The sequence below is a fragment of the Centruroides vittatus genome, unplaced genomic scaffold, assembly GCF_030686945.1.
Source record: "Centruroides vittatus isolate TY-2023 unplaced genomic scaffold, ASM3068694v2 scaffold_1167, whole genome shotgun sequence".
NCBI classification, from domain to species: domain Eukaryota; kingdom Metazoa; phylum Arthropoda; class Arachnida; order Scorpiones; family Buthidae; genus Centruroides; species Centruroides vittatus.
The window spans coordinates 1,569,484-1,582,229 of record NW_027122671.1 but is presented as its reverse complement, the minus strand read 5'-3'; the positions used below and the strand labels follow the sequence as shown (position 1 = coordinate 1,582,229).

The 12,746-nt window shown below is 31.8% G+C and overlaps 1 protein-coding gene across 1 annotated transcript in view; it reads right to left on the bottom strand.

The window, feature by feature from the left end:
- Nucleotides 1-12,746, bottom strand: part of LOC136986726 (SEC14-like protein 2) — a 51,322-nt gene extending 38,576 nt beyond the window's left edge. The window contains exon 1 of the mRNA XM_067284315.1: nt 12,539-12,746. Coding sequence (XP_067140416.1) covers nt 12,539-12,592 — 54 coding nt within the window. The 5' untranslated portion in view covers nt 12,593-12,746. The remainder of the gene's footprint in view (nt 1-12,538) is intronic.

Genomic DNA, 12,746 nt, shown 5'->3' with positions numbered 1-12,746 from the left:
TTTTCATATTTTGGATGAAGTAATGCCTCTCAATTAAGTTAATAGTTTAATTAATGCCTCTGTGGCCAGTAAGGGCATTTTGATAAAAAGTTTTAATAACTTTGTGGGCAATTTTCTCTCCTATGCATATTAGACTCACTAATGTGAAGTTAAGAAAGTTTAAAAGATTAGACTCACTTGCTGATCATGTGCAATGTTGTGAACCACATGATATAGACAGTTATTTCTCAGTTCAAAATGTAGAATACTCTAAGTAATACGGGACAACCGCTACTACACCGGATTAAACTAATAAAACCTACTTAAAGCCTGTTACCGGTGAGCTTCGCTGAAAATCGTTACAAACGTTTTCGAACTATAAAGTTCTTCTTCAGGTAACTGACGACCGTTAATCGAATGCAATTCGAATAAAATCCTAATGGAATACGATTCCGAATTCTATCGCTTGGATCGTTGACGTCATCCAGGCATGCGCTCTTACCGGCTGTGTACTATCTTAAGTTCTTGTTTATCAGTGCTTGCCATGCCGTTGACAGGGCGATTTCGTCCTTATTGTTGATGCAGTTATCTTCCTTGAGATTAGCCTTATATATGCACAGAGCTTCTAGCCATCTAAGATGGTTTACGCATTGAGTTGTGTGAATTATTTTGGCTTGATTGAGAAAAGGTTCTATTTCCGGATCCGAGGCATAGATAGCAAGAGCGGTGGTGGACCTCGCGTGTAAAATATCACTCTCGTGTTCTTTTAGTCTTACTTCCAGGGAGCGCTTCGTGGATCCTACATAGATTAGACTTCTGTCTGTTCTATGGTCCATAATCGGGATGGAGTACACGCCCGGAAGACTTTCCAAAAAGGAACGACTTCCGGGCGTGTACTCCATCCCGATTATGGACCATAGAACAGACAGAAGTCTAATCTATGTAGGATCCACGAAGCGCTCCCTGGAAGTAAGACTAAAAGAACACGAGAGTGATATTTTACACGCGAGGTCCACCACCGCTCTTGCTATCTATGCCTCGGATCCGGAAATAGAACCTTTTCTCAATCAAGCCAAAATAATTCACACAACTCAATGCGTAAACCATCTTAGATGGCTAGAAGCTCTGTGCATATATAAGGCTAATCTCAAGGAAGATAACTGCATCAACAATAAGGACGAAATCGCTCTGTCAACGGCATGGCAAGCACTGATAAACAAGAACTTAAGATAGTACACAGCCGGTAAGAGCGCATGCCTGGATGACGTCAACGATCCAAGCGATAGAATTCGGAATCGTATTCCATTAGGATTTTATTCGAATTGCATTCGATTAACGGTCGTCAGTTACCTGAAGAAGAACTTTATAGTTCGAAAACGTTTGTAACGATTTTCAGCGAAGCTCACCGGTAACAGGCTTTAAGTAGGTTTTTTAGTAGAATACTCTTTGGTTGTATACCATTCTCATTATTTTTCCTTTCTAAATCACACTTAATGAAACCGAAACAAAAAATCATCTTTATCTTGCGATTAGATTATGTCCATTCCATCTGGAAAATATCTTTATAATAACGAGATGATTATACTCTTGATGTCTAGTGTTTTGAGACAGAAAATCAGCCACTTTATTATCATTCCTTTTAACATATTCACTTCAACATCAAAGTCACTCACTTCCATGGCCTACCTCATTAAGCATTTATTGTTATTTTATAAATTTCCAAGGAATACTAGAGGTTTATGATCAAAAAGGATGATTATTTTTTGACTAATGATCAAAAATTTTAAATGTCTAAGGGCTAACACAATGGCTAAACATTCTTTTTCAATCAATAGCAGCCACAGCTTTATCCAGTACATCAGTATGCACAGTGCCATAGCTACATATTCAACACCCTGGAGCAAGTTGAATCAGTGTGCCCCTTGTTCTTCAGATGAGGTCTTGCAAAATTTATATTGAACATTTAATTTAAAAACATATTATAGATAATTATTTCGATTTAAAACCTTACTTAATAACAATTTATTTGAGATTCAAGGCATTTCAACAATAAGATATTCAATTTAATAAATCTTATAATATAATCAAGATGGGTTGATAATAATAATAAGCACATTAGGAGTTGAAAGTTAAAATTTGGTACACAGAGTAAGTCTTGAGAATGTACACTAAGAAGAAATTTTTCGAAATTTCCTCCGCAGGCGAAAGGGAGAGAATTAAGGCTTATCCTGAAGAACTCAGCTTCTACTGTACTACTTTAGTTGTGGATTTTTTCATTTTTGCAAAAAATCAAGCATATTTTTATACCCATCTAAAAATTCCCTAGTTTTGGAAGAGGGGACCTAATTCTCATACCCAGTGAAAATGAGTAAGATCACCTATAAAGTTGGTTTCGCTGTAAATTTGTTATTGCCTCTACGAAGCATGTGAAAGGACAGAAGGAGTAGGACTCATTTGTATGTATAGTCCAGAAAGAAATATATATTTTTCTAAATGTGAATTCGTCCTGGCAATTTTTAATTTAAGATCACCTATAATTTAATAATCTCAATCTTTGCTGTCATGGTGATATCATGTAATGAACATGATTGTCAATTTGAACTGGTAACAAATGCTGCCGAGGAGAGATCTCTGAAAAACACATTCGGTTAAATTTGAATTGGTGGCACATGTGTCTCAAGAAGAGACTATTGGTGAAAACATCACATGATATGGCAGGTAAACCTGGAATAGAGCTACAACTAGCATAGCCATTGATTGGTTGGCCAACGGCTGTGGACGACTGTATAAGGTCAACGTGAAAGCAGGAAATTCAAGTTTAGATCCGTCTCACTGATTATGTTCCACCATAGTCAAAAAAAGTGTTACTTCTAGCCAACTGTTTGTTAGTCGTCATAAGATGTCTTTTTGATGGACAAGTCCGGGAGATAAGAACTGAAACTTTTCATTGTGTTATTGGCATACCAAACGGTCGCCAATTGTGAAACTTTATTTTTTAACTTTACTTTTGCTATTGTTACTTTTTGCCCAAGCAATGTCGAGCTCATCTGCTAGTATAAACATAATAATAAAACAAAATATAATTCTTTAAGTATGGAGTACCTAATAATATTCACTACATATTATATAAACTGTATTGACAAAATATAAGCAAGTTTAGTTTCATAACAAATACATAATAATACATAAAAAGAACTTAAAAATTGTTTTTTTGCTTTTTCGTTTGCAAATCAGTCAATCACTTTCTTCAGATCAAGTTGATAAGCTATTGTTTTTTCAATTTATATAGTCAGGGGCAGCTCTAGGTTTTTTGGAGCCTAGGGCTTATTGAAGTCCAACGGAGACCCTTTTTTCGTTAATACAAATAATACTATAAATTATCATTATTACATTATTATTAACTATTTTTTACTATACAATAAATGCTTATTGTTAATGAATAAGTATTAAAAATTTATCATATTAATTCAATTTTTGTGACATTTGGGGCCCAAGGCTTAAGCCCTATTAGTCCCTATGTCACAACAGATACAGTTGTGACAGATCCATCCCTGGATACAGTAACCAGAGTTAAGATGGTGTTATGGTGTTGTGACATGCTTCTTAAATAAGTTACGATTAATTTTAGTTTTGAAAAAGTTCGTTCTGAGGTCATTGTTGTTGCCCATAAAATTAAAAAAATGAAGCATGTTGCAATAATGCCGGAGAACCTATTTGAGGCTGCGGTGTGAAATAATAGTAGTTCAGCAACTTTGCTTATAGAAGTAATTTCTTTTACTTGACTATAAAAGCACGTTTTAAATCAAAGCAGTTGAGGTCCAAAACTAGGCAAATGTTGAAGGGATATGCCAATTGTAACAATTCTGACTGTTCTCGAATATTTTTATCAGATGACAAGACGAGATATGCAGGCTATAAGCACTTGAAAAGTGTACATAATTGTTGAATGGATTCAAATCTAATAGTTAATTGATTAATTATTAAATCCAAAAATTTTTTTACAAATATTTTTACAAGTTTTTATTTTGTCCTTTCTAACTTGCACCCTCATGATTTGTGCACCTGGATCAGTTTGCTCCAACTGCTCCACGGTAGCTACATCGCTGAGTATACATATAAAATGGCTTACTAAAGTCAGGGTGAACTAGGAGAGGAGTTTTGATAATGCATCCTTTAGAACGTCCCATTTCAAAACTACTCTGACAAGTACAATTCCAATCAAATTTTGTATTCTTTTTAGTTAAGTCAACTAAAGATATAGCAATTTTCTGGAACTTGGAAATGAATTCCCTAAAGAATACAACTGAGCCAAAGAAACTCCAGAGTCTTTACATTTCTTGGTAGATCCAGTTTTAATTGCCTGATATTTTTTTGGTCAAGTCTAACACCTTCAAAGTTGATCAGAAGACCTACATAGTTAATTTCCTTAGCCAACAATTTGCATTTTTTTAGGTTTAGCTTTAACTCAGCCCCTCTAATCAACCTTAAGAACCTTATCAAGCAATTTTAAATGATCTTCTAGTATAGAGGATAACAAAACATCATCCTAGAAAATAAAACAGCTTATACCAATGAACCTCACTAAGATTTTTGTCATTGCATATTGAAAAAGTCTCCTACTATTTCTTCCACTTTGAGGCATTCTACATAATTGAAATTTTCCTTATAGGGTAGAGAAAACAAAAATATGGCAAATGGATTTCAAATATAGCAATTTCTAATAATGTTTGAAAATAACCAGATTTAAAGGTCTACTACCGAGAAATACTTGTTACCATAAAATTGAGATAATATGTCATAGGAAACAGCTGAGGTTTAGTTATTTCATTAATTTTCCTCAAATTAAGAGTTATTCTTACCTCTCCAAATTCCTTAGGGACAAAGTGTATCAGAAAGTTCTATTCCAAATTGCTTTCTTTGCAAATAGCCACTTCAAGAAACCAGCATTAAAAAAACAATATTAATGATTAAGTAAGTATGTGGAATATGGTAATGTCCAACATTAATGATTTTCTCAGGCTCAATTTTGATAATATACTTAAATTTGGTGGTGTCAGTCAATTTGGATGTCTGAAAAGCAAAGCAATTTGGATAATTTTCAATGATTTGTATCACTTCTGCCCTAGTTTTTTCTTCTATGTAACTCTGGTCCACATTGATGTCATGAGCAACATTGTTAGGATTAACGTTTAAGGTGATATTTTTACCCTCTACACTAGCATGATTATAACCACTAAAATTTATGTTAAAATTTAGTGAACTGTGCGAAAACAAAATATCCGTTCTTAGAATCACATCATAATCAATACTGTATGGAAACATCATAGTGGGCATTTCTACATTAATCTTTTTACTATTACTACAGTTACATTGAAAAGCTACTCCTCATTGCTCTGTAACCACATACCAGTGTAGTGTCTAAGAAGTATCGAAAGTACTCCAGTCAATCAGTTGGGTAAAATGTATGTCTGAGGACTTTACATAGACAATGCCTTGACTTACAATTAACAAAGTTTTAATAATAGACAAATACATCAGAACTTACACTACTTACTACCAGATACAACTAACAACACTCGCAACAATTAATAGATCCATTTTTTGAGGAACCAATCGTGTGATCTAAACAAAAATTAATTATACACTGTAATTTTACAGATGAAGGTCACTCACTGAATCTCTCTAGTATGAGAACACATTTTTTTCTAGGGATCCAAGAATCCACTCTCAACAGTCTCGGCCACGTGGTTCACTGATAAGCTCAGAAAATGATAATATCAGTGGCGTGCCGTGACATTTGACGATAGGGAAGCTGCGTTTCTGTAAGAAGCTGACTTTCAGGGGCAATCAACTAATTGCGCGTCAGGGCTCGTTCGTATTCGTTTGTTCGATAAGCCAGTAAAAACCGTATACTTCTTTAAATGTATTTTTAATAGATTATCTGACGTACTTAATAAATAAAAAAGTTCAATATAATTACCTCCATTATTAGATTCAATAAATTCCCTACGCCCTCTAAATGCCAATTCTCGCTTTGAGAAAAAACATATAACATCTATTAATTTACATATATGTATTAATCGTAATTATCTTGTTATAATTTTCAATATTTATTTTATATTGTCTACCAATGTTAAATTCTATTCCTCTTTGATTTCCAAATTGCTTCAATTTTACGAAAGAATTGTCATTCGTCATAAATTTTATCTTCAAAATGTCGAAATTTTTTGTTGACGTATTTATATTTAATTTAGGCATTGGTCTTTCTCTTTTAATAATGTTTTCTTTTTCATTATATGGTCTCGAGCCAAAACTTTTTTAAAATAAATTTTTTAATCACTAACCACGATATAAGGGCTAAAATTAAAATTATAAAAAAAAACTTACTTGGTAAAACAAAATGTGTGACGAATATACATACCTAGTACAAAAAATTCTTCAATTGTATGAATATACTTTTAAAGAAACTTATAATTAAATATAACTTTGTGAAGAAACGTACATAAAAATAACAAAATATTCTTTACTTTTTAAATCTTAAATCAATCCACTTAGTGAAATACTGTAGCTCCCTACGAGTGGCTAATGAATGGAATCAGAGACGGTCCAGGTAGGTGTGTGCGTGCCAAATCCCGAGGGTGCCGATACCGGTCAATGTCAAATGCCTCTTTTGTTCGCGTCACTAGTATATATCAAAGGACGCAATGGGGTTGTTGTAGATTTTAAACGTTTCTCACCATAGCTGTAAAAATCTAAATATGTTAAACTTAACAGATTGTCCATCGTTCGTTTTCTAACTAATTCGTTTTAGGACCAAGTGTTCACGGAAATTTCCAAAATTTACAACTTTTCGGTCACTCTCATTGAACTGGAGAAATTTCTGTCTTTATTACATCTAATATTACGAAGAGATCAGACCCCACTGTACTCGGCAAGAGATTGGTTTGGTTAAGCTTCTGTTTAAGTAAAATTTCGGCTCTTTCATCGGGGTTTTATTTATGTTTCGAATTCCCTAATCGCTTAATTATTTAACTACTTCTTAAATAGAAATAAGTCGAAACCGGTTACTTTGTACTCGAATATCTGTAGTCTTGGGAAAGAAGTGGAAAGAAATTTTTATGACAACTGATACATAAATCGTAAATTTAAGGAAAATAAATTCTAGAGCTTTTTTTGTACCATTGTACGTCTCATTCATTAAATTTGGTTGTAAATGATGCAGCCAAAGTAACAGTTAATTTTTTATCACTGTACTAGAATTGTACACGTTTTTTCTGCATCCCCTTACAGATGGGACATACTAAATCGTAATATCACCGGTTTAACATTGAAATCCGTAAGTAATATAAGATGGGAGAGCAGAATAAACGCGGAATAAATGTATCAAATACTTTAATGGATTTTTTTAAAACTCCTGTCAACTATACAGAACTATCATAAAAACATGCCAGTAAATTCCTATCGGTTGGGTTAAGTTATAAATCTAGTCTAGGGTGAGCAACCGTTTTTATAACATGGGCCGGAATAAATTTTACGTTTTTTCCGCGGGCCGTAGTAGTCAATTGACGCCTTCTTGTGACTCGTAATTTTTTTAGTCTGCAAATATGAAATAAATAAATAAAAAGTTAATTACTACATTTATTTCTCTTATCGTTTTCGAAAATTACAAAGAATTGGAAAAATAACTATTAATTAGTTATTTTTCGAATTTAATAATCTATTAAAGATCTCGCGGGATGGATAGAAACTTTTCGCCAGCCGTAGCTGGCCCGTGGGTTGCCCGCCGTTGATCTAGTCTGCTTGTGATTCACATAATCGGGCGAGGGTGGCCGAATATCTAGCAGGCGGCTAACAGCCCACAACCGCTCCGGGATATAAAGTAGGACTCTTTACGCGTGTGTCGCTTCTACCAGCTAAACCGTGACGTTAGTGCTCTGTAAAGCGCATGCGCCAATGCCTATAATCTGGCTGCTTGGAAGTTGACAGGCAGGTGGCTAAGAGCCCACAACCGCGCCGGGATATAAAGTAGGACTCTTTATGCGTGTGTCGCTTCTACCAGCTAAACCGGGTGAGGTTGGTGCTCTGTAAACCGCATGTGACAATGCCTATATAATCTGGCTGATTGGAAACTGACCCGGTTTCGACACTCCTGCCACCGAATCATTCGAATATACAATAGCAATCTTATCGTTTTTTTTCACATGTAGTATAGAAATTTGTAAAAGATACATAATGCAGTTATAATAAAATATTAATTTTAATTAATGCAAAGTACGTTAAAATATGAAAATTTATATTTTATAAAATACAAGGGAAGGTCATTGGAAGGTGGAATCGGCGCTTCCATCGCTTCCAATGACGGCACGCCACTGGATAATATTAGTCTTATCCGGTTATACACCCCAAACACTCAGTCTAATGATAATGATAATTTATCATGATGTATAACTTACTACAATGCAATCTGATTGCTTCTCGAGTGGTTTGCTACCAGTTGTCCAAACCGGGTCATGTCCCTCTTTCTTCCTATTTCACTCTCCACTCCAAACAAGCCTCTGTATATCTAATCCAAGTCCCAGTTAGAAAAAAGATGATTCATCTGCACATGGGATGCCAATTTATACATCCACCATCATACTACGTCACACCCTTCATGTGGTCACATACAACCAATCGTTGCACAGCAGACAGCGCCACCCAAAAGGGTGGTTCTACCAGAACGGAAATTATTAACATTTCTTCATTTACACAATTACAATTTCAAGCACGGACAAATGAAATATATTACACAAAAGAAAGACAAACATATACAAAAATCATATGAGAAAAATGTATATAGTGACAACACTACACCAGTTATGCCCATCAAGATGGTACTATTACAAATTGTCCAATTTTTATTATTTTTTCTAACTTTTCTTGTTCTCCAACCTTTATTCTTAATCTCATTAATGATAGATTTCTCAGCACCAGTATCAATTAAGCAAATGACCTCCATCTGATTAATGTTCCCTCTTACTACCAAAACATTAACTTCAACTGTTGATTCCAACATTGTTAAATATTATACAACATCAATACGTGCAATGCATCATGATGATGTTTGTAAATATTTTTTCCATTACTAATAAAAGGATGGTGATGCTGTTGACCCCTCAGGGAACTGTTGGTGACAGTGACTTTATTTCACTCTCCCCTTTTCAACACTGACCTTCCATGAGTCAAGTGGCTGTATCTTTGGTGTAATCTTTGTTTGTTTGTCACATAACCAGTTAGGCAAGTCTAGCCAGTTTTCCTAATCTCTGAAAGTAACATCCAGTCTAATAAACATTATGCCAAGAAATCTTAACTTCATTGACCAAATTCAAAACCACATACCAATCACTTGACTGCTCTTCCAAATGACTCCCAATTAGTTTAAATTTTTTCCTTTTTGAAGAAAAATCTCAGATAGTGAGATTAGACACACCAATACGTGTCCAACCTCTCCACATGAGAAAACATGTTCATAAATTATGTTTACATTCCTGTTCTGGATATGGATTTTATTCTTAAATATCTCACTCATTGATGTAATTGAGTCATATAGGATTTGGATTTGTTTTTTAATTTTATCCATATGATCTATTCCTCTACTTTCCTGATTTCTACTATATTGCGCTTGCTCAAAGTTTATGTATATGTTATCAATTCCAATTTTTGTTACACATCTTCTCAACCTCTTCCTCAGCTATCCCTATATTAAAGTGCTTAAGTTCTTATTACAAGCAACAGTATGTGAAAAACAGAAATAATCTAATTGCATGCTCACAAACTCATCTTTTGTTTGAGTTATTTTAACACTTGATCAAAGGGATCAGAGTCATTATTCTGCCAATCAAAGCATTTGATTAATTTGTCTTTAATTCTACTAAAACATAATTGCCCTTGATCCTTTAACTCAAAGAATATGGACAAAGGTTTCCCTTTTAGTCTAACTTGCAGGATCATTACTTTAACTTTTTCTTCCATCCAGCTAATTCAGCCACATTTTTTATGATATGGTATGAAAAAAATCCTTTGTATGTTTAAGATATCTCCTGGAAAATTAGATAAGCAAGGAATCATCCCCGTAAATCCCATTACAACCAGTATAGCATTCAGATCAACAATAGCATTCCCCAATGTTACACCCTAATTCTCTTCCATTATAACAAAAAAATTTTTCAACACCAAAGTTGTAATCCAAATCCAATATGAACTAACTACTTTAACAGAAAAAATTGGCCTTGAGTAGGGCTCAAACCCATAACTCCTGCTTTCCATGCAATTGCTTGAAGGAGTTGTGAGTTCAAGTCCTGCTCCAGGCTGATTTCTTTTCTTCCAGGATATTCTAAATTTTAAAAATTAAAATTAATTTATTTCTAATTGCTAAATTTACTGAGATAGTAGTGATTTATATCTAATTATTTACTAGCCTTACAATAATCCAATAATAATTTGACAGTTCATTTGGAGTTCACATCTGATGATGATGCAGTTATAAAAAAATATTTGGCTATTTTTTTTTTACTTTCTCTAATGGATTTATTAAAATATCTCTCTCTCTTAACATTTAAACAGATAATACAAAAGGACTTATTTAATGTTTATTATATTTTTATCAAACCAATTTTTGCTCATAGCTTTTTTCTTTCAATTTTTAAAAAAGTTTAAAATCATTAATATAAGGTCCTACAAGTATTTAGTTTAGGAAGAATTATTACTGTAAATTTTCAAATATAAATGTTAAAAAAATCTGAAACAATGTAATCTCTATAACATTACAGTTCTTTGCATTTCTTTCTTTGTTGAATAATGCATAGCAAGTTTTTAAATATATAATTTGACTTTTTAATTATTAATTTTGTTTTATTAAATAACAAATATTTCAGAAGGAAATAATAACAACCTAAAAATAAAAAAACCTTAAAGTTAAAAACAAAAATTACTTGGATGTTGAAAAAGTATTAGCTAAACATCAAATGATTTTTTAAATGTTCAATGTTTAAAAAATTACATTTTACATTATACATTAAATATCAATTTAAAACAACATTTATATAACTGCAACAGTAAATGCAATTTAATTAGAATATTTCCCATATTTAAATTTTTTTATGCTTTGTATAAATTAATCAATATCTGCATTTAAACTTTATTATCATTGTCATTATTATTATTATTATTATTGTTTTCAATTCTAAATATTATTTTTGTCTTTATGATTATCATTACTTTTTTCAAAGTACTCTTTATTAATTAATTCTACTATGCTAATTGTTACATTACGACAAGCAAAGGATGTATTTTATAACTCGTAATTATACTATAATCAATATTCTATTGTCAAATGTGAATCTATCATAACAGTAAAATTGATGTACTATTACTAACATATATAGATACTAATCTTGAACTTAGAATGATCTTTTTTTATTTATAATATTAATCTTATTTTAAAATGTTTTATTCTAATTAAAAAATGAAAAAAACATGTTAAAATATTTAAAATAACACACACTAGACTTATACTGAATTAAATAGTTAAAATATCAGATATTATTGATATTTGTATCACATAATTCAATAAATATTTGTTTAAAAAAAAAAAAAACTATAAAAACTGAAGTTTCATATAAATTGAATGAGAGACAAAAGACAGTTTTAAATGTCAACTATCTAGTAAAGGTCAAATTCACCATTTTTAAAGTTATTACAAATAATCACACAAAGGTATTAAAAAATATTTATTATTAAAATTTGGTCTTTGCACGAATTAATCGTTCACATCAACAGTTATAATAATCTAATAAAATAAATAATGTTCAAACAATTACATATATAATGTTATAAAAATAAATTATATATATATAAATTATATATATATATATAATTTAATTATTGTTACCAAAATATATTCAATTTTAGACTGGAAATTTTAGTCGTTCGCTCAACTTTTCCATTTAATATATCGAAAATAGTAATCTCGCTAATATATTAAAAATGATTTCTATTTGAAATTCTGTATATTAATATTTATATAGTTTTAAATATTAATATCTAAAAAAGATGATAAATTTAAAATAACAATAAGATCAAAACATAAATAATTAATGCCTCCTTTTAGCTATTCATACAACAAAGATGAAGAATAAAGATGCTTCTATAATAAAATATTTAAAATCTGTTAATCTTAACATTAATTTTTGCCATGTTTTTTCAGTCTGCCCCATTTTAGATGCTTCTCCTGCATACAAGTCTGCCCCTTTTAGATACTTCTCCTGAATACAAGTTAGAATTTAGTTTCTGCATTGATAAGCTCCTTAATTTATTCATTTCACACATGGAAAATCAATTATATAAAAGGATGTATATATATATTTTTTCAATATATTACAAAATAACAAATTAAATTCATAAAATATTAAAAAATATTATCATTTGGTAAAGAAACAATCATCAATTTTAAAATACTATTTTAATTAATTAATTATTATTATTATTATTTTTTAATTATGATAAGAAAATTTCATCTCACTTCATCCAAAACGGCGAGTTGTTCGTCGCTGAGATCACCGACTCTTCCGCTCATTTTTAATTATTTAAACACGTCTATACCTTTTTAACTATTACCAATGGCCGAATATTTTTGCTATTTTAAAATTCTTTCGGATAGATGTGGTATATTTTCACCCAGAAACCGTCATGGCGCATTAGCCGTGACGTCACTGGATATTGATTTAAGT